Source organism: Lonchura striata, chromosome 19 (assembly GCF_050655825.1).
Source record: "Lonchura striata isolate lonStrDom1 chromosome 19, ASM5065582v1, whole genome shotgun sequence".
NCBI lineage: Eukaryota > Metazoa > Chordata > Aves > Passeriformes > Estrildidae > Lonchura > Lonchura striata.
In genome coordinates, this window is record NC_140721.1 from 8,045,801 (window position 1) to 8,067,850 (window position 22,050).

Consider the following 22,050-nt stretch of genomic DNA (forward strand, 5'->3'; position numbering starts at 1 on the left):
TGTGCTCTTCATTCACACAGGCCAGCAGGGAGACCCTTGGGACACAGCAATCCAGATATTGGACTGCTGTTTTGGTCAACACAGAGATTCATTTCTCCCTGGGGTAACCACTTACCATATCAGAAAGACCAATCAGTTTAAATATTTCGCTCAAAAAAAAAAAAAATCAATATATTATTGCCCTAAATTCTTGAAAAATGAAAAGATGCCATAATTAAGTGAGCCATGTGGACACAAGATAAATCAGCAGCAGAGCACAAATTAGCATCCATCAGCTCTGCTGTTTTTTTGCTCTTCCTGTAATGCACAGTTACAGGAGTGAAACCCTGGTGGGGAACACTGGAACCATGTGACATACTGAGACCAGAGGAGAAAAGAACAGGAATGGATTCTGTGGAATTCAACCAAGCCTCCCTTTCCCACATTAAAAAAAAAGAATCAGAAAATGTGCCCATTTTCTTCTTCTCTCCCAAGTTAAGGATACAGTCACAATTTAAAAAATAATCAAAAACAATTTGGTTTCTTAATATGACCCTGTTTATTTTGGAGCATTTTTACTTTGCTTTTACAAGTTTCTCACTCTAAACATCAGAGCGAGAAATGTTCTTTTGTCAAGAAATCAAAGCAAAGACTCTTACAGGACATCCCAGCATCTGAGGCTCAAAGAAACATGACCAAGAAGGCTCTCAGGAAATCATCTGGGACACTCGCTCTCAACACTGGCTTTCCTCTTGAAAAAAACCCAAACCAACCCATCCCCAAATGGGAAATTGTCAATTTCTATTTATTTATTACTTATATATTGTAGTATTGAACACCATGAGGCTTCACTGACACCTCAAGTTACTCACACATATTGGTAAGACCAAAACCAAAACTGTCCCCAGTTGCCTCACCCTCACTGCTCCTCCCAACATTTTCCAATCCAGTTGTCTCCTCTGCACAGCAAAACCCTCAATTCAGAAGAGACTTGTAATAGGATTTTCTTGAGGCAATTCAGAAGGCAGCTACAGCATAATGCAGCCTATTTAAGGAGACTTTGCTGAAGTCTAATTTAATAATTTAGGAGATTTAAGAGCAGCATGCATTTAAAAAAAGCCCGTGTTGCCTAGGCACTGTGTGATTTTAGCTGCTGCCCCTGATACACTAGACCAGGCTTGATATTGCAAGAACCAAGGTTTCATCTTTTGAGAACATTCATCAGCAGATAATGAGAAATTAGAATTCCAGTTCACTCAAACATCAACCACTGAAGTTTAGCCTTCACATAGTATAAATCCATTGCTTTGGATGCTCACCAGCAGACCTCTCTTCATTTTGCAGAATCCACTGAGAGAGGCAGGATGACAAGACAGAGGGCACAGTCCCCTTGAGAAGTGGGACAGGGCTGGAAACCCTGTTCTGTGTGGAGGCTGCTGAGAAATCCTGCAGAGATACCTGAACTCCTTTCTTGTGCTTCAACTTCTGCAGAGTGGCATTTTAATATGTGCCAAGGGAGAGCAGAAAGAGAAGCAGCCAAACCCCACTACTCCCACACCCCCATACTACAACAAAAATGGACCTGCCACTTGGTATACAAACACCTGGGGACATCCTTGTCAGTGAGCAGAGCCCAGACTGGCATTTCATTTTATGCTGCTGAAGCCCTAGTCTTTTTTCACTTGCCAACAAAACACCCAACACACCTCCTAGTACTCCCACACCAAGATTTCACTGTAAAGAGAGTATAAATCATTCCCCAGAACTTCAACAGGATTCTATCCTGGGTTCTTTTTATATTTTGCAACATTAATATATCTTGAGTCCATATGACTGAGAGTAGCTCATTTTCTCACACCACAGCCAATTCTTCCCCTCCTGTGTTTGTTATACCATTATTAAATACATGGCAATAACCTTGTCTCCGAGCAAACTTTCCCCATTTGCTCCACACAAACACCTACTCCTCAAACTGTTGGAGGGGCTGTATTTGGGAGGCTGAGCACAACACACTTGAGTGGTTCAATCTCTTTTTAAAAACTATCAACTCGCTTTTTAAAAACTATCAACTCCCCATGTGTCAGATGGCAAGTTTAATTTAGTAGGCTAGGAAATTACTCAGAGTTGGAAAATCACTGCAATATGGTTTAGATCTAACTCAGCAAGTCCATCCTACATGCAGAGCTGTTACTGCTCTGGAGCACTTTTCTCCTTGGACAGCTCTTACCAGCAGCTGTCTCTATAGCAAGAATTAGATTATGTGACTTTTTAATTTTCTTATTTCTTCCCAGCAACAAACTAGAATCTTTCCTCCATTACTGAGGATTTGCTATATGATCATCAATACAATCAGCTGAACAGCAGTTAGCAGCATAAATACAGCCTAGATCTCCAGAATCACAACAAAGAGGCAAACAGAAGCTTTTTTATGTTCTGCTTGTGCTGCATTGAGTATGGTGGAATATAAAGATAACAGGGCAGTGTCTGTGCCAGTCAATTAATGCTGGTATCACTATGGATTTGTTTGTGGGCAATGCAGACAACTGTCTGCTAGACACTTCTGGCAAAAGACAGAGGCCATTAGAAGGCACCAAGAAGTAAAAAAAAAACCAAAAACCAAACCAAACCCCCCCCCCAAAAAAAAAAAAAATGTATGAAGGAAAAACAAGCACACATAAACAGCTCACAACATGCATGATGCTCCCAAGGGACCCTGCAGGTTCAGTGACAGGGGTCCCACATTGAACTGAAATACACCACGAGCACACCAAGTTCTCAATACAAACACAAGTGAAAACTCATGCCACGGGATTTCAGGCACTCAGATTTAAATGCAGACAGGAGGACCTGAAAAATTTAAACATACCTTTTTAAATTTTCAACCAACTCAAACAGGTAAGAGAGAAACACAGCTTAGAAAGCAATTCCTCAGGGAGAAACGTTTTGCTGTGGCATCAGACACCTTTCTAAAGAACATCAGAGACTATTTATAGATGCTGTCTATGTTCTGCTCACCAAAGGAAAATGTTTTTTCTGCACAATCCCACTGCAAGAAATGCTCTCAAAAATGCAAGGTTGGGATGCAATAATCCACATGCACAAGCATCCTGAAGGTCTGGGAACTCAAAATCTTCATACAAAAATGTAGAGCACTCCGGCTCTGACCCAGCAAAGCATTTAAGCATTCAACTGCTCTCCCTTCAACTTCAGCGGACAGTTTACATTATCTAGAGCTGTCCATTCACAGGGCTTTGTTGGCTTGTTCATGAAATAAATCAAAAATGCTCAAGAACCCACACATAGTTCAGCTTCACCTTGTAAAACACAGACTCTCCTTGCACAAAACAGAAACAGGAACAGGACACTGACTGGAGCCAAAGCATGTCAGTTGGACATAGATTTTCCAGCTGCAAATGATTTTTTATTGAGGAGAGGGCACATACTGAACCAAGGATGATGAAAAGAATGGATTCAACAAGCAACAGCCTCTCCAGCACTGCACCCCTTGGATCTCACTGCCTGGGGACAAGTCACCTTCTGAAGGTCTGACCACCAGTGACACCCTGACAGAGGACACAGGCACCTGTGGACAGAGGATGCTCGGAAGAAAGGGAGCCTTTCACTCATGGTCTATTGCTCAGCTCTCACAGGTTGCCTGCCCAGTGCTCATTCCTCGTGCAAATGAGGTAGAGCTGAACTGGTGCTGGTTCTTATCTGGGGAGGTTTATTTTGCTTCATTTTTAGTAACAGCTTATGCAAAATGTTCCATAACAAGCTCTTCCTCTACTACCTGCTGGCAGCTATCTGTGAGCACACAGGCAGGGCATGGTGCATTAATGTGGGGATCCATTCATCTCCCCCAGCATGAAGTGAAATACTCCCAAACACTCACACAGAGGGGTGCTGGCTTCTGAGGCTTTGCAGCACTTTTACTGCTCTCGCTGTATTAAAGTTTAATTAATTTTTAACTTAGATATTTACATAGAACATAAACTGTTCAGAAGGATAACTGTCAACCAGCCAAGACCTCTTTGGCAGGAATTTGGGATCATATTTTACTCTTCTGGTGACGGCAGCTCTGGTACAGACCTGCTTCAGTTCTGTAAAATTATATCTATGTATGTTTGATCCCTTTAGGGAGACTGCCAAAGCACCAAGATTAATTAGCAACTTACCTAAAATACACTTTCTGTTAGATCTTAAAGGGTTCCTTGTCACAGACAGCTTTAGAAAAAACATATTCTGAAATACTAATGAATCTGTATGACATAAGATGACATTTTGAACTCTGTCTCAATGCCCATTCTCATTTCCACACTAAGTAAAATTACTTCTATTAGTTTCATGACAGCTCTGCACTTACATCAGCTCTGCAGAGCTCCCGCCAAATCACAGAAAATAAACTCACTTGATGGACAAATATAGCCTTATTATGCTTCCAGCTACTGCAACATCCTCAATCAATATAGCTTTGAATGTAAATAAGAAGGCAGGAATGTATTCAAATGGATGTGTGACCACAGTGCAAAAGTAATTGCAGAGGCTCTTAGCAATTGTGTTGATGTGTACAATCCCAGTGCCCTTCCCAAAGGAAAAGAACAAGGGATGGACATGAAACCATTTCTGTAAACCCATGGAAAAAGTTTCACACTAGAAGAGGTTTTAAGTGTCTACCATGAGCAAGATGGTGACAACACCTTACTCCTGGCAGTAGTAATTTTCATTTATTAGTGCTCATTTCCAAACTGGTTCCAATACTGCTAGCCAACAAGCTGGACTTCTCAGGGAGTCGGACTTCTCATGGAAAAGCACAGCTGCTCCAGGCCAGGCTTCCAGAGAGGCTGTGCTCCAGAGCCTGTTTCCAGCTGGGAGCTGGCAGGTGCCCTTGCCTGCAGGAGCCTGCATCAGCAGCACACCTTGGTACTGCAGTGCAAGGAGCTACATTTCCCCCTCCACCTGATCCTCACGCTCACAGAGCGTTTTTAAGGTAGAAACATTAATTCACGGACTCATCCAGTCCTTATATATGGGAATGGGGGGATACTGCAGTGAGAACCTCACAACTACAGTGCAGCACTGAGGGCTTTGTGCTGCAACAGCAGCAGCCCAGGGACAGCCCAGGACTGCACAATTACAGAATTAGATGTTACTCTGGCTCTGCTCATCAGACCAATGCAGTTAAAAATAAACCAGGAAGACATTCCTCACCTAATGCTCAGGAGGGTTCTGGTATGTAGCTGAGTCATGCAAGAATCATTAAATTAAACACATCTTAATCCCTGGTTTATGCTCCATCAGCACAAACTAAAAAACCAGGCTTTTGTGCATATTGAAAGAGCAACACTACACCCACTGAAACAGGCACAAGGAAATAATTTGAAGTTCAAAGTCTCCTGGAAAGCAAGTGTAGCAGCAAGAATGAATTGTCCTAAGAAAGGAGAAAGTGAGGACTAGCTCATACACGTTTTTCTCCAAACAGAATTTGAGAGAATATATTTAGTGCTTGTAAAAGACATCAGGCTGTCAGGAAGATCCCTCATCCATGAAACAGCAGAAGCCTCCTCCATGCTGTCAGCACCACATACGTTCTGCTGGCTAACTGCACTACCAGTGAGATCATCTGTGCCAGACACTTACCACAATTCACTAGCACCAGGACAACTCAAAGGGATAATGCAGCTCCACCTGTGATTGCCATTTTCCCATACCAGTTATCCCTGGGGTCTCTTTCCCCAGCTGCCATTTGTGCCTGAGCCACTGGGAGCAGCAGTGTGTGACAGGCATTCCAGGAATGGCAGCTGCACTTCGCTGTGGTGCAGCACCTTGTCTCTAAGGGAAAGCTCTCACACCTGCCTGGATGTACCAAAAGATTGTGATGTGGGCACTGGCCCCATCTCCTGCCACTGAAGACATTTCTGCAAGGACAAGGTCACAGTGTGACTGATTCTTACGACCTCAGTCTGCAGAACTGCATTCAGCAACTTAAATTAGACTGCACTACAGAGTCATTCTTTACCTCTTTCTTCCTTTTTTTACTTTAACTTGTAGCACTTCTCCCACTCTAAAGGTCCTCCTGAAAAGCTTCACAGTTGCTGCTGGCAAACAAGTGATTTTGTATAGTTTCTAGTCACTACTTTCTACAACAGAGAACACTGCAAGGACACATGGCAGGGAGGAGGCAGGCCACATTCTGAGAAGACAGTACAACCTTAAGTTATATGTTGGTCTAACATACATATGGGATGGCAAGGATCAACAAAAGTTTGTGAAAGGGATCCAAACTGCTACTGTAGAAAAAAAGAAAATTAAAAAGCCCACAAATAAAACAAAACAAAACAAAATCCACCCAAACCATCACAAACCCCACCAGATTTCTCAGTTCAATAAACGAGTGACAACCAAGCGCTATTTTTTTTTAAAGCCTGAAGCATTTTAACTTTCACACAGGCATGTTTGGGATTTAAACTTCCCACTTGAAGAAAGGCAGAGTTTGAAAACAGGCCAGCCAATATCACTGAGCATTCAGAGCACCAGCTGCCACAGGCACAATGCATTTGAAGTAGCAGAGCACGAGTCACAGGGTCCTGCAGCCAGTGTGGTCTCACAGTGGGTGAGAAGCCCAGCTGAGAAGCATGAACTGCCTGGAACAAGGTGGTTTTTCAGATCACTGTCACACACATCTTGTATCTTTCTGATACAAGGTTTAAACAGGTACTAAATGAATTCAAGGTGGGATGACCCCTTCCCTGGTTAAAACATCCCTTGTCTTTGTTTCCCCACTCAAAAATAACACCAGTCTCTCCATCTCTTTCCTTTTCCTGGGAAACTGCTGCATTACTGTCTCCTGCAGGCATGTGTGCCCCAGCAGTAACATCAGAGAAGCAGAACTTGGCCACAGATACAAGCTTCAGCCTCAGTAAGACCACTGCAAATTCACCTTTCCAGTTTAAAACTCGTTAGATAGGTAGAGCTTACTGCTAAGAAAACCTACCAACCCTTTCACTGTGAGCCACAATTAAAACTGGCTTGAGAGCTCTCACCCCCCTAAAGTGTTGTTTTATCTCACAAATTACTTCAACATGGAGTTCCTTCAGGCATGTAAGAACAGTGTCAGAGGAAAAGGGCTGACAATGTCAGTCACACTAGCTAAAGTTTTAAAGTTTCCTATTCTTTTGCTAAATTCTGCATCAAGATACAACCTTTGAATATCTCCAGAACACCATACTCTACAGCAAATGCCCAGGGCAAAAGAAAGTAGCTCCAGAAAAACATGTAACACCCATCCAACAGCAAATAACCTCTGCTTGTAAAGACACAGCACTGCTGCTGAGGGTTTGCTGCTCTCCAGGTTTTAGAGGTGACCAGCTGAGGGAAACAGGTTCAGTGCATACAGCCTCTCCTTTACAATATTCTTGTACTGACTTCACAGAAGCCATAATTCCATGTTAATGAGCATTGCCTCTGATGAAATACATCACAGCTTTCACCCAGACACTCCTGCCCCTGAACAGACTGTTCCTCTGCTGTAAGTGAATTGACTGAAGTTAACTTTAACATAGCAAAAGGGGAAAAAAACAAACTATGTGTGCAAAGGCAAGATAAGTTTTCATCTAAATCATCCTCATGTCCCATTTTGTGATGAAAATGCACGAACACCTGGGCAGCAGGCAGGCACTGAGGTCCCCAGGACTAAGGGCTGGGGCTGGAGAGGCCAGACTGCTCCTCTCCAAGCCAGTGTCAGCTGAGCAGCATCTGAATGGCTCCTGCATTTCCCACAGGATCTTCTCTGTTACCTCTGCCCAGAAACTGAGTTTGACACACCTGCAGCAGCACACAGCAGCAGGCACAGGAACAACAGTGCACACACAGTCCAGGTTTGCTGTTTCTTAACCAGACCCCAGGCAGACCCAGGCCTTGCTGTACACAATGTTCTGCAAACCACCTCAGACAGGCTGGTCCAAGGGAATCACTTAATGACCAAGTTTACCTTTACACTAGAGGCCCCAACAAGAGCAGAGTTTCTTGAAGTAAGAGCTGGGCATGTAGGCCAGTGGCCACAAGATCTTCCTTAGAGGCCCTAAAATTAAGGACCAGTCTGGCTGAGAGGAGATGTGGAACAGACCTCCTGCCTCCATGCTGCTCTCACAAACTTCCAGGTATATAGGGTGAGGAGGAAGGAACAGCCCCCTCACATCCTCTTCATGAATCACTTTTCATTTTGTTCACAACTATATTAAAGCTCAAACTGAAGGTGCACCTCCTTTTCCCCCAGGCTGGCTGGGACAGGGGCCAGGAGCCCTGCTGGGCCACAGCCCCAGAGTTTGTGATCAGGCCAACACAAGACACCTGCCCAGAGCTGAGCCGCCACCTTCTCATGCAGATCATGGCTCTTCCCACCTGGTACGGCCCTGGGACACCCTGCTAAAGCTATTTGCACAGCCAGGAAGTCAGAATCCCAGTGGGATTAACTGTTCATAGAGATGCAGCAGCCATACCCACAACAATCTCCACTAACAAGAGTGTTAGAACAGGAATTAAGCCTCCAGTCCCTGTGACTAAGCTAGTTTAATAATTAGAAGCCAATATTCAGGGCTAAAAGTGGAAGACCACCCCACTTGCCTCTCAGTCATCAGGGCTGGTCAAATTCAAAGTACCATAAGACCTTTGGTGTTTTCAGGACTCTTGAGTTAGTACAGCCCTTTTGGAAGCTGAGTCCTTCCACCTCATTTTCCCAGAAGCTGCCAGGGAGAAGTTACCCCCCCTGCTTTACCCACATCACTTTGCCACATATACCCACCTAGCTTGACTTCTACCCTACTCACTAGAGTAACACCAAAACACATTTACACTGAGAATCAGTGGGAAAATTTAACTGAAAACCTGACAAATTGGACATTTGATGCTGGGAAGCCAGAATTCCTGAAAAGGAAACACTGTGTAAAAAATGTAAAGCTGCAGCTTCAAGCTCCACAGGCTTTCCAGAGCTCACTCTCCATGTGCCTTTGTTTGAACAGCAGGATATCCATGCTCTGTACCCAGCTCCCACACACTCTACATGTCCTCCCCTACTCCTCCCACCCACAGGCAAACAGGCTCTGCAAACAAAGATCAATCAGCTTGGTAGAAGCCCTGGTAGAAGCAGAATGCTATTCCCTGTGGAGAAGCAAAAATAATGGAAGCTCCACATAATGGAGCTGTCTGCTTGGGATGCTGTTCTGGTCTCTTGAGGATAAGATCAAGTATGTACCTTACAATTAATTTGTTGTTTGTGTAACACATCCTTATTACAATCCACTGAAATTATTAATAGCTCAATTAATTTTTTTTTTGTCTTCTTTAAATCAAAGCCACTCCTGTTGGGTAAAACAGTCTGAACTGCAATTTACACTGACAATGTAAAGCAGCCCCACTATAAACACATACCTACCCCTTCACATTCCCTCCAATGATCAGAAACAATAAAACAGCTATTTATGATACAGGAAGATCAATCTAGGATGCACTTCTGCAGGGGGCAGACACAGGGTACAGCTGGGGGGTGGGAAAGTTTGAGACAGTGCTACTGGCCTAGAGGGGTTTTGGTTATTAACTGTGTGGAAGGCCCCACCACTGCAGTGAAAATCCAGACAGGCCTCATTCCCTGCTCCAGCAACACTGAGCTGTGCACTCACCCTGCAACGTTTTATTGATAAGGCTCCAGTAATTTTGTGTTAGTCAGGCACAGGCAACCAACCATCAAAAATCAGATCTGTGGTACAGGTGGTTTTAAACAAAATACAGCAGCACACAGACTTTAAAATGCAGGACAGCTAGCAAGGCACAGAACAGACTCAAGAACCTGACCTCCAGGGAGCATGAGGAGGCAGGGACTAAGGCATACTCCATTAATACTAAGGAACATCTTACCAAGAAGGAAGTAATCAAGGAATAAGCAACTGGAGTCAACACATACCACCGTAAGACCTCAACCCTGAAAGCTGCAGGCAGTTTTTAAAGGAGATGCTACCAAAGAACCCCCATGACTGTGGATATATTGTGTGGCACTTCCACAACTTTATACACCTGAAGCAGCAAGGCAGTATTTGCAAAAGCTCTGCCCCCACCCCAGGAGCCACTTCCAAAACTGGGCAGCCCTAAAAGCATATTATAAACATATCAAAAATCATCTGAGCTGCCATGTTTAAGTTATTTCTCTGATTGACTGCTATAGAGCTTTGTTTGTTTACTTTCATTCTTACCTGCTGATGTTGCCTGGCTGCTGCTGTGATAAACTCAACAAGAGTATCTACTAATGGCTTACACATGATCTGTAACAAAGAAAGACAGTCTCTCATTAGTGGTTTGCTGACAGGTTTGTTTTTCAAGCAAAGCAGTCTATGTTTTACATAGCCTCCTGAGTAAGAAGAAAATGACACAAGAAAGTGCCCAGAAATCAGCAACAGTTTATTTGAAAATTAACAGCTTTTTTCACACCAGCTCTGAGTGAAATCTTGATCACAACAAAAAGCAGCAGCAAAACTCTTCACCTCTTTTCACCTGGAAAAATCAGGCAAATATTTTCCATCTCCTGTGTTCTGCCAGGTGAAAACTAAAGTCTGCATTTGGCTGACACTTCCTGTAGTGTCAATTCACTTTGTGCAGAACCCCCAGTCTCAGGCAAAGAACATGTTGAGTTGTAGCCAGGTGTGGGTTGGTCTCCTCCCAGGAAAACAAATGACAAGACAAAAGGAAAGGACCTAAAGTTGCAGCAGGGGAGGTTTACATTAGGTATAAGGAAAAATCTCTTCACTGAAAGGGTTGTCAGGCACTGGCACAGGCTTCTCAGGGAAATGGTTGAGTCACCATCCCTGGAGGTATTTAGAAAGACATGTGGATGTGGTGATTTTAAAAGTTATTCTACAAGGAACAGTTATATGGAATCCAAAGGCTTTAGAAATGTGTAGATGGAATCTTAAGTTTGCTGTCCATGTGGGCAACACACAGCCCTGTTCTCCCTCCTTTTCTCAAACTTACGTATGAGGCATTGTGGGCTGGTGTCCTAAGAAACCTGGCAAGCAGAGGATGGAGTCTCTCCTGGATGGAGTCCTCAGAGTCTGAAAGCATCCTGCCCCAGTTACACAAGCCTACATCTCCTCCCACTCTCATGTCACACATCAGTTCTAAAAAGTTTTGAGAAATGGCTTCTGGCAGCTGTCTCTAGCTTGGCCTGACCTAAAATCTCCTGAAGAATTGTATGACATTCAGGCTCATGGCTTGTTTCCTCATAGAAGAGACCAGCCCCAGGCTTGGGTCAATCTTGCAGGAAATACCTCAAACATTTCAGACACTTGCATTGTCTGAGTATCAGGCTTGAAGATTAGGTTCCAATTAGACTTGACACTCCTCAGCCTTCTTGGAAGAAAACTGAGAAACTGAGCCAGCAGAGCAGAGCTGGACAGGAGCTACATTAGTTGTTCAAACAACCTGTTTTGCCTTTGTGTAAACCTTGTTCATCCATGTTGTCTTGAATACTGGTAAAAAATTAGAGCTTCTTAGGCTATGTTTTAAAGACCAGCCTGCTGTTCACCTGCTTTCTGCATGCAGCATCCCAGTCCAAACCATAAATGAGATCCTGGCCTCCTCCAGTGCTGCTATAAAAACTGAGTCTAAGAGTTTGAGCAGGTGAAAACCCAAGGAAACCTCACAGCAATTTCAGAAGTCTGCAATAAAGCAGAGAAGTTTCTCTTCCTACTTTCCCCAGAATAATTAATCCTCCTTCGGAGCCAGCAGCACTTACTGGGAAGCGTTTGAAGAGATCATGGAACATGGAACACGTAAGGGGACTGTTCCGTTTGCTGAGGAACTGGGTCAGGGCCTGCTGGTAGATAACAGCCACCTTCTTCACATTCAAACAGCCTGGGTTCAAAAGCTGTAGGGAAGAAAATAGAACAAAAGCATTTCTAGTGAAACACAAGAATGAATCACTAACAATGAATAAATTAATTTTCATCAGTTCAGAAGTTCTAAGAGATTTTTCCAACAATTAGTTATGCTTGAGATGTGACACAGAACCATGAATAAACAGCCAATTGGGCCCCAAATGTGCTCTCCCAGGCACTGACAGCCATATGACCTTGTCACTGAAGGGCAGCACAGCTTTCTAGTAGGACTACACACACTCTATGTAGTGTGGGCTGTGCTCTAGGTTTGTGGTTGGCACATTAGTACACGAGGCTCAGGAGGGCAATGTAAGCCCAACGTGGAGCAGCTGGGCTGTGCACATGGTGAAGAGCTATATGTATCTGTAGATTTTAGTGTATGTACATATCTGTATCTACATACACTCAGCACCTATGTCCAGGACTCCTAGGTACTCAGCAGACAAGCCCTAGCACTGATCAGGGATCCAGCAATCCCAGCACTGCATCCATGCTCCAATATCCCCCTCTGGTGGGGAACAAGAATCCCAGACACACAGCAACCAGCTGACACCTGCTCAGGCTACATGGATCTAAAGAAACAGGAGCCATTGAAGAGCCAAGTGTGGGGCACTGCATCCCAACTTTCCTGACTGCTCTTACACTGACAGGGAAGTACTGCTCTTCGGGAAGAGTGAACAATTGGGGCCCAAAAGGAAAAAGTAATCTTCACTGCAGTGAACCTCTGCCCAATGAATTTTTCCACGGCCCCATGGAAATCTAAAGCCAAGTTAACATGGTGTCCCATTCTCAGGTCAAACTCCCAGTACTACTGCAGCTGAACACAGGCTCAAGTGGAACAAGGAAGATGGGTCTTGAAATATTACCTCCGTTTTTCTAGTTGAGTGTCTCTACTTAGCACTTATTTGACACATGTCTGCAGGGGAAATAATTGATTTCTCCTTCCATGCATACATTTACTGAAAAAAAATTCTTCTATAGTTTTTCCATAAATTTGGCTACTACATCCTAGTGTCTGCTCCAGTTCCACTTTCCTGCTTATTAAAAAGCTCCAAATTATGCTCATGAAGCACAGCTCACTGGAAACACACAACACCTCTGTCTCTGGTTCCCCAATGTAAAATCTCCCTGGCCTCAACACAATGTCAGCATCAGCAGCATCACATGAACTGAGTTGTCACTTCCCTCAAACTGGCAGCTCATGTCAGCTGCTGGCATTGTCCCTGACTGCTCAAGACCAGAGTTCTGCTCCCATTGGAGTAAGAGCAGTGAAAGTTCCCTGCAAAACTGCACAACGATGCTGTAAAGCATGCCTCACTCTAAGCATCAAAGTAAAGAATGTTGTTTGTAACTCCCCCCCCCCCCCCCAAGATCTCCCACTTTGTTTTTCCTTCACAGAAGGCCCAGCACTGCACAGGAGCTACTTGGATTAACACCCTCCACTTCTCCCTAAGCCCTAGAAACACTGGCTGTCTTGTCACTCTCCAGTAATACCTCAATGTCTCTAATTTCCATGAGGGAGCTCTGTTTACTTTTCTACCCCACAAGATGCAAGATTATGACACTAATTCCTGTGCTCAATTTAAAGGGTTCAGAGGCAAGGCCAGGGTCAGTTGGTGAGACTGAGACACTGCTACATTTCTAGTGAAGGCAACTGGAGTGGGATGCCCATTATAAAGGGTCACCATACTCTGAGACCTGTGAAATACAGCAGAGACAATAGGTGAAAGGGGATCAGACTAAGGGTCTTCTAGTAATGGACACCTGTAGCACAATCACATAAAGTCTGCCTCCAAACAACTACCACAGAAATCAGGGCTGCTCCACACACTCTTCACCCTTCACTCTTCACCTCAACCCAGACCTCAGGGGAACAGACGTTTACTCTCATCCACCACTGTTCTGTGTCTTCCTGATACTCAGCACCCTCTGGAAAAAAACTCAAGAGTGACTGCCAGGAGTTTAATGGAAAAAACAGCAAATCAGGGAGGAGAACAGCACAAATACACATGAGGCTTCTTTGGATATCAACCTGGATCCACTAAATCAGCAGCCCTATAGGCAAGCAGGCAGGAAAGGGTGAAAGCCAGGAGAGTGAGGGCCAGAATGGGATGGAGAACTTTTCAGTGTCATGGAAATCAGGTAGACAGGTACCTGCAAGCAGCAGGCCCAGTGACAATGAACAAGGAAGGCCCACCACCAGCAGAACCAGGTAATGCAGCTTTACCAGCAAAAAAAAATCCTCAGGAGCAGCTTCATGTCTTACCTGACATGCCTGCTGTGCTCTGCTGTCACTCTGTTTCTTGGGCTCAGGGGGAGGAAGAGTTGATGATGTGTTTCCTTTCAACACTTTGAGCAGGTATAATGAGGCACTACAGAAGAAAACAGGAGAACACAGCAGTTACCACAGTGCCACAGTGAAGAGGCAGAGGCCAAGGGGTGCAGGCAGCTCACTCTGTAGCAAAGATGGTTACTGAATTTGAGAAGCTCCCTTCTCTCAATCTAACCCACACTGGCCAGACCTAAAGACAAAGAAATCTTAGGAAGCTGAATCATTTCATTATGTGCCATCACAGTCAGATATCCCCACTGTCAGCCTGGTTTCCTCAAGCCCATGCTTTTGACTGGCACTGCTGTACGAGTTCTGCACCTAGCCCAGGATTTCTGAGCCCGCACAGCTCAGCCAGTGCTGCAGCATGGCCTCGGCCTCAGCTGCCATGTGCCAGAGAACTCAGGCTGGAGAATTCTCCACTGAGAGAGCATGCAAAGAGCTCTGTGCTTGTAGAAAATGCAGTATTTACTGGGCACTGCTCCATTGAGGACTGCCACTGCTGGGAAGCTGTCAGGGAACCATGCAGCACACACAGCCAGCCCCATGTTGCCAGAAGTACCATGGTTCCTGCACAGCCATAGGGGGATGTGCTGCACAGCCAAGAATGTCCAGTGGCACTGGGTTGACCGTGCAACATGGTACCCACTGCACACACAGCTGAGCTGAAAAATCCCAGATTGAGTAAGAAAGCCTTCATGAAACTGACTGAATGTCACAAGAGAGCCTGCTGGTAAATAACACTCCTATTTACACCACAGAACAGCAAGGTCACTCATCTTTCTAACAAATATGTATCTGGCTGATCCTCATTTTCCTCTATTCTACAACAAAGGAGAAAATACTGGTAGATAGAGTCAGGACTTGATGGCTATCACCCTCACTGTGCTATCATGGAGACAGTAAACACTGCATTTAAAGAACAATCATCACAGGTTGATTAGGAATTATATTATCCCCCACTGAAGCACACACACTGCATTATTCCCAGAGTAAGCCTCAAGAATGCATTTCCCACCAGCAGCAACAACACTATACCAGACCATTTCTGTATCACAGAAGCTATAAAAGACAATCACCAAAGAAGAGACATATTTGAAAATGCTTCAGACTGCCAGGACTGACTAATCCTTTTGTAAGACACAGATGCTGGTATGAAGGCTTCTGCAAGGCTCTTGCTTCCCAGACCTCTTAACACAAAACATCACACCTGCTCAGATCTCACAGCATCAGTAGAGATGCTCCTTGTGAACACTCACCTGAAGTAATAGAGAGCCACTGCAGAGTCTGTGTGCTTGCAGGCTTTCTTGACCAGTCTCTGCACTAAAGCATGCACATCTTCTTGCAGGGAGGCCACTGTCTTGCAGTACTGCTTATTGCGGCACAACGAGTTCCTGCACAGCAGTAAAACAAATGCAAAGCCATTACCTACAGACAGAGTTCTGGGGAGCAGATGGCCAGGAACACTTAAAATTTTATCAGGGTGAGAGCAAAACCAGAACACAGTGAGTGGTAACAAACAATGCTAGCTGTGGGCAGCACAGGGCTGTGGCAAGAAGGGTGAGGACACTTAACACTCTTCACCTTCAAGCGTAAATTAAGGCATCAGAGACAACTTTCCTTCAGAGCTCCCACAAAGGGCAATGACTACCTCAAACCTTGTTACTTCACAACTGCTTCTCAACTGGGGTGAGAGAGCAGCACTGAAAATGTTTTAGAGTGCTGAGGATGTCAAGAAGTGGTGCACAGAGGACACGTGTCACACTATGCATTATATCTGTCTAGCTGGTATCATCCCTTACTTCTGGCCCTGAACAGAGAATTTGCACTCTGACCATCTCAGAAATGACTTGCTCAGAGTTTGTTCCAGCCACAGCAGCAGCTCTGTATGCCTTGGGAGCTGTTCCATGGTCTGATTCAGAGTCAGAGGCCCATGGAGATATTCAGTGACATGGCTCCATACCTGCAATACCTGTGTTTATTCCTGAGGCTTCCACCTGCAAACAGATTTGATACTTCAAGTCCTTTAACCTAAGAAATCCAGATGCTAATTCCTTTCCTGCAAGTTATGACTAAGCACTGCGTATGTGTGTGGTGTTGGTAATCTAACCTACACAATCTCTAAGCATAGCAATTGCCTTCAGCCTTAGAAAGACCAGCTCCTGGTGTTCAACCAATACCACAGCTGTTTATCAAAAGCCATTGCCTATTACCTGGAGGTCTAAGGACACTTACTTGAAGATACTAGCTGTTTTCTGGAGGAAGTCAACCTCCTGCTTGTCAGAGTCTGAACTCATGCATTGTTCAATCAATTGAAGCAGGGGCTCAATGATATCGAACACCAAGGGGTTCTCTGCTTGCTTAACCAGGAACACATCAATCAGATCCAACACCTGCAAACACAGTTATCCATGTGAGGAGTGCAGCAGACATGGAAACAACATGGATTTACCTAGAGCACCTAGGCTGTCGAGCAGCTGGAGGGGACTGAAGAAAATTATTTACAGCTGAGATCTGTACACATTCTGGTATCTTTTCTGCTCTCAAGGCATGGGAAACTGAAAATTAAAATTTGAAACTGAAGATTGAGAATTATCTGTTGGTTCCAACTCTTATTTCATGCAGTGACACCATTTAGAAAGAACAGTTACAGGAATCAGTGTCACCTGGCCAGACCTGCAGTCAGTCTAACCTGGCACAGGTCCCTGTTAGCACCGACTAGACAGCTCACACCTCTGCAAGTCTCCCCTGAATTACAGACAGTGCACTAGCATAAAATCAACCTTTTCATAGAACAGCATCAGAAGGGAAATGCAGTAGAGCCACTGGATGACTTCGCTATTCACTTGGCTAACCTGACTCCCATTTTTGTCTGGGAGCAGTTGGAGCTGTCCCTGGATGCTGGAATGTCCCAGAAGGTCCATGCTGACACCAGGCGGCCTGACCTCAGCATTACAGTCACAACAACCAGGGGGTTTAGCAAAATCCCCAATCTTACTGGCAAAAAAAAGCTCATGTTGCAAAATGACCTGAGGCACTTTATGAATGTCTCTTTAAGGAACACCAAGCTTGTCCAGTTGAATAAAAAAACTGACAAGCATCTTTGAGTAGTTGAGGGAAAGGATCTTATCAGTTTAAGCAATTCAAATCAGCAAATGAAAATCATGGTGCAGTTTTTGACAGCATAAGCCTGGTTTTCAAATAGGCCTGTGAAGCCCCAGTCACTGACCCCAAGAGTACTGTGCCAGGTGCTGTACAAAGCCAGAACAATCCAGTCCCAGCTTCCAGGAGTTCATGACATATGTGAATGTCCAAGCTGTTTAGTTTTAGGTAGATCATGGCATGCGCAGGCTTCAAGTGACATGCTACTAAGCCAGAGGTCTTCACACCAAACACTTGTCTCCCACCTTAGCCTTGAAGTCCCTCCGCAGGATCTTCTCTTTTCGCATTCTGTCTTTCTCATCTTTCTTTGCCTGGATCCGTTTCTGCTGCTCAGCAAAAAGGGCTGAGATGTTCTTGTCAAGAGCCATCATAGCCTCATCATCCAGCTCTTCATCACTCTTATCTTCTTCCTTTTGTTTTGAGAAGAGAAAACCCAACACATCAACTCATATGCTTCAGAAGGACTGGGGGGAGGGATGTAGCTAAGCCAGAATAATACCGTATGGAGGAAATACAGGTGCTCAGACCCATGAGAAATCTCACTTATATTTCCCATCAGGTAATCCAGCTGCACAGCACTAATATGTAGAGAGGATCAGGAGAGGAAAGAGGCTGAGGTTTTGACCTGACTCTCTCTGTGCCGTTCCTCCTTCAGTAGAGAGGTTCATATGTTGCTATGCCTGCAACCTTTATTGGGATCATTAAACCAAACTCTATCACTGCTATAGTAAGTCTCCAGAGTGGCCTTCAGGGAACACTCCTCCACACAGGCCAGCCAACACACGTAACAGTATCTCAGTGCTTTAGTTCTCATCAATCTCATTTATTACAGGCAGGAGCACAAGCTGTGTCAGGCTAGACTGAACAAGCTAAAGTGCTTAAGACATATGAACAATAAATAAAAGGACAAGTGACTTATTTCCACAGCTCACCTAAGACCATAAGCTGTTTCAAGTGCCATACAAAGATGGCTGCAAGGGCCAAGACTGCATAAGTTCAGGCAGGATGAGGGTTACTAGATCATCTCTCACCATCCCAACCTCCTGGTATCTGTATCAAGGTAGGCAGTGAAAACATACCAGAGCATTCCCTGCTTGGAGAACTTTCATCAGCTGACTGCGAAAATTATCATCAACTTCTTCACTCTCCTCATCTTCACTGTCAGTGTTGTCTTCATCCGAAGAGTCCTCACTTCCTTCTTCATCCTAAGGAAGGAAAGTTCATCTCCTGAGCCCACCATACAAGCCCAACTCAATTCTCAGAAATAAAACTTCAACCCTCCCCTAATGCCTTCCTTCTAGCCCTCAGATCCAAGTACAGACACCTCAGATAATGAGATGCCAGGTATCCACAAGAGCTAAAAGTGGAATATAATAAAGACTTCTCTGTCACATTAAGTAAGTATCAAAGAGAAGCTTCTAAGGAACAGCTCCCACCTGACCCTCCTCTCTGCTGATGCTTGTAATGCTTTGTGACTTGAATCTCTACAGTCTATAAAAACGTGAGATCTGGAATCCAGCTGGCTGTGCATCACAACCACCATTCTGTCTGTGGCTGCAAAAAGAACAGGCCTGTGCTCATTTCAGGATGCAGCTACTTCTTCTCAGAAAGGCATCTATTCAACCAGCCACACCTACGACAGCAGGCCAAGAGACTCAAGCATGCACTTCCAACAAGCTATTTGTGTGCTGAACCTTTAAAATAAACCTTAATAGAGTAACAGCCATTTTCCTCAAGTAGAGAAATTATGTCAATCTATTAACACAGTTCAGGAGAGCCATTAAATATTGAGGATATGAAGAGTGTTTGTCACTGGCAATGCACAATTACCGTGTCCTGGGCAGATTTGGTCTTTTTGTTTGATTCTTCCATCACAACAACTGCACTTTCTTCATTTTGCTCTTGGTTAGGGTCAAAAACCTACAAAAAAAAAAGGCACTTGCATTTTTTCATTGTTTTGTTTTTAACCATTTCTTATGTACAACAGACAGAAATTTCAGCACAGTAAATCAGATGAATAATGGAATTTGAAGTAAGGGCATTAACTTTCTGCTTGTTAACATGCCAAGCTCTTTTTGTAAATAACAAAAAAGGTGAAGAAAATTGAAGAGGCTGGTGGCATCACACATCTTGGTTTGTTACAAATTAAGTATTAAGTTCATCACAAAGTAGCTGACAGCCCATGTTTGCAATTCACATATTATTTTCTCAGTAGGCATCACTTTTCTTAGTGGTATGACCAATTCAGATTTTCAGTGTCACTTATTTTTAGCATCTCTATGAAAAAAGCACCTTTTTAGAAAAAAGAAATGTTACCATTTATACTCACATATAAAATCTACCAGTTATATAAATTGACCCAGGAATTTCTTCAGCCTAAAACTATCAAATAATACAGCTTGAAGTTAGCAGATTTCAGGCTCTTGTAAAAAAAACAACAAAACTCCTCCCCCACAAAAACAAAAAATAGCCCCAACTCTCTCTAAACTACAGTTCAAATTCAGCAGCACACATCATCGGACAGCTCCTAAACCAAGTAGACTTTAAATTAAACCCAAAATCGAGACATGCTTGTACATACATCTGTTAAGGATAAAACAGTACAAGACCCTGATAGTGCCTCACTTACATCCAGGATCAGCTGCAAGCCCCTCTTGGTCAGGTTAGGGCATATCCATACAAACACACTCTTGGAAATCCGACGTAAGAGGAGGCTGGGCTGGGCAAGGAGGGAAAGAAGGATTTCCACCATCACCTCAACCCATCCTGGCTCCGAGTTGTCTGCACAGGAACAAACAAACAATGACAGGAAGAGGTATTGGTATATCAGTAAGAAACTGCAGAAAAATTCACCAAGGAAAAAAAATTGAAATTGTCCTTCTAGCTGACTCTTAAAACTACCACTCAACAACACAACAGACCAGAAAGCTGGAAGGAAGAAACCACAGGGAAAACCATGCTTGAAATAGTCTTTTGACCACTGTAAAGGTTTACCAGGTAACAAAAGCTACTCTTTATTTAAAAATTACTTAGATTAGCAGTTCTGCAAGTTGCCTGGCACCTACTTGGCCACATTAAAGCAATAAGCAGCTGGTCAGCAAAAGTACATGCATTTTATAATGTTTCCAGTGAAATTTGAAGTCATAGCAGCCCATGAAAAGTGATGGCATTTGAAATTTGTCCTTTAGTCCAAAGGTTTGGGAATCCTGTTCTACAACCAACCAAACCACCAAAGAATTACAGCTTTTATTTTCACAGTGCCCTCAAATTGATTTACACAGATTTTAGGAGAACAAGACTACAGTTGGAGAGGAAATCAAAAGATGACACTAAGTCTGGTCAAGTCCCAGCCTAGAGGGTCCACAGGCCCTAAACAAGGACCAGCCTCTATCTCCAAACATGCTGTGTATACTCAGAGGACAGATTTAGCTTGCTCAGAACTCAAGCTAAGAAGAAAACATGTTTCATGCCTGCTGGGTGTTGGAGCCCACAGCTTTGCCAGGCAGACACCACCAGCTCACCACCATCCACTGGCCCTCACAGATCAATGCCTCAAGGAGAATGAACTCCCTTGGAGTGCTCACCCAAACAAGGGCAGCTGGGGAGCTCAGCTCCCCGTTCCAAGGCACACAGGAACACAACCCACTGACAGTGCAGACAGAGAGCTGGAGCAGAGACTTAGATAAGAGTCTAAGAGTCTTCCACCACGGAAAGAGAATGAAGAAAGGATTCTCCTGAGGGTAAGTGCATCAAGTCAGAACCAATGCAGAGTGCTTCACTAACACAGAACTGCCATCTTCTGTCTTTGACAGACCACTAACAATCCCACTCCCCTTCTTTTGTAGGAAGGACTCACCAGTCTTCTTCTTCTTTTTGGCTTCTTTGCTGAACGCCCTCTCTGTGCAGTTCAGAAGGTCGCTCAGAACATCCACGGTTTCAGGCTGATTCTGTTTGGTCACAAGCAGACAGGAAACAGGCTCAGAACTCCCCACTACCAACAACAGAAGGAATATACTCCAAATCTAAGGAGCACTCTAAACAGGTACAAATATTACAATCAACTACTATAACTCTTTTGCAGGAAAAAACCTTCAAATTTTTGCTGCTCAAGTCAGCAGCAAATCAAGGGCAGAACTAATGGTCAGGCCAAGCTTTGCCCACTTCATGTCTACAGACAGTGTAAGAATCACAGTTTATTAGTTGTCAGTTGCCCATTTTCAGAAGCCAGAGGTTCTGAAAAGCTGGATCTCTGAACAAAGAAACTCCCCACCTTGGTGTTCAGAAAGCCCAGCTATCAGCCTATTTTATACTACAGAAATATTAATCAGAGATCTTACCTTGAAAAGATGAATGGCTATTGAAAGCAGAAGTTGTTGGAAAGCAGCAACTTTGGCACTGTCTGCTTTGTTTTCCTTCTTCTGCAGATTCTTCACAGACTGAAGTGTTCTGAAGAAAGAAACTTCTCTGAGTTTTTCACAATTATAACAGCAAATGATCTTGTATGATCAGACTAAAAACGTGACCAAAACTACAGTACTGTTTTGTGTACTTAACATTTCATCTATTGGAATGCTGTCAGGGATGCTCTTTTAGTATACAATCCTAACCCGAATAGTATCTGACTAAATGTGGGTTATAAAAATCTTCACTTGTGCAGACTAC

General features: G+C 44.0%; 1 protein-coding gene across 1 annotated transcript in view; it reads right to left on the reverse strand.

Moving 5' to 3' along the window:
- The window catches only part of MYBBP1A (MYB binding protein 1a), a 56,256-nt gene that overhangs the window by 24,490 nt on the left and 9,716 nt on the right, over positions 1-22,050 (reverse strand). The window contains exons 13-23 of the mRNA XM_021550944.3: positions 21,726-21,834; positions 21,245-21,335; positions 20,018-20,169; positions 19,219-19,308; positions 18,468-18,593; positions 17,634-17,798; positions 16,462-16,619; positions 15,486-15,620; positions 14,164-14,269; positions 11,756-11,887; positions 10,218-10,286 (exon numbers count right to left, since the gene is read on the reverse strand). Of these exons, the coding sequence (XP_021406619.2) occupies positions 10,218-10,286; positions 11,756-11,887; positions 14,164-14,269; positions 15,486-15,620; positions 16,462-16,619; positions 17,634-17,798; positions 18,468-18,593; positions 19,219-19,308; positions 20,018-20,169; positions 21,245-21,335; positions 21,726-21,834 (1,333 nt within the window). The remainder of the gene's footprint in view (positions 1-10,217; positions 10,287-11,755; positions 11,888-14,163; positions 14,270-15,485; positions 15,621-16,461; positions 16,620-17,633; positions 17,799-18,467; positions 18,594-19,218; positions 19,309-20,017; positions 20,170-21,244; positions 21,336-21,725; positions 21,835-22,050) is intronic.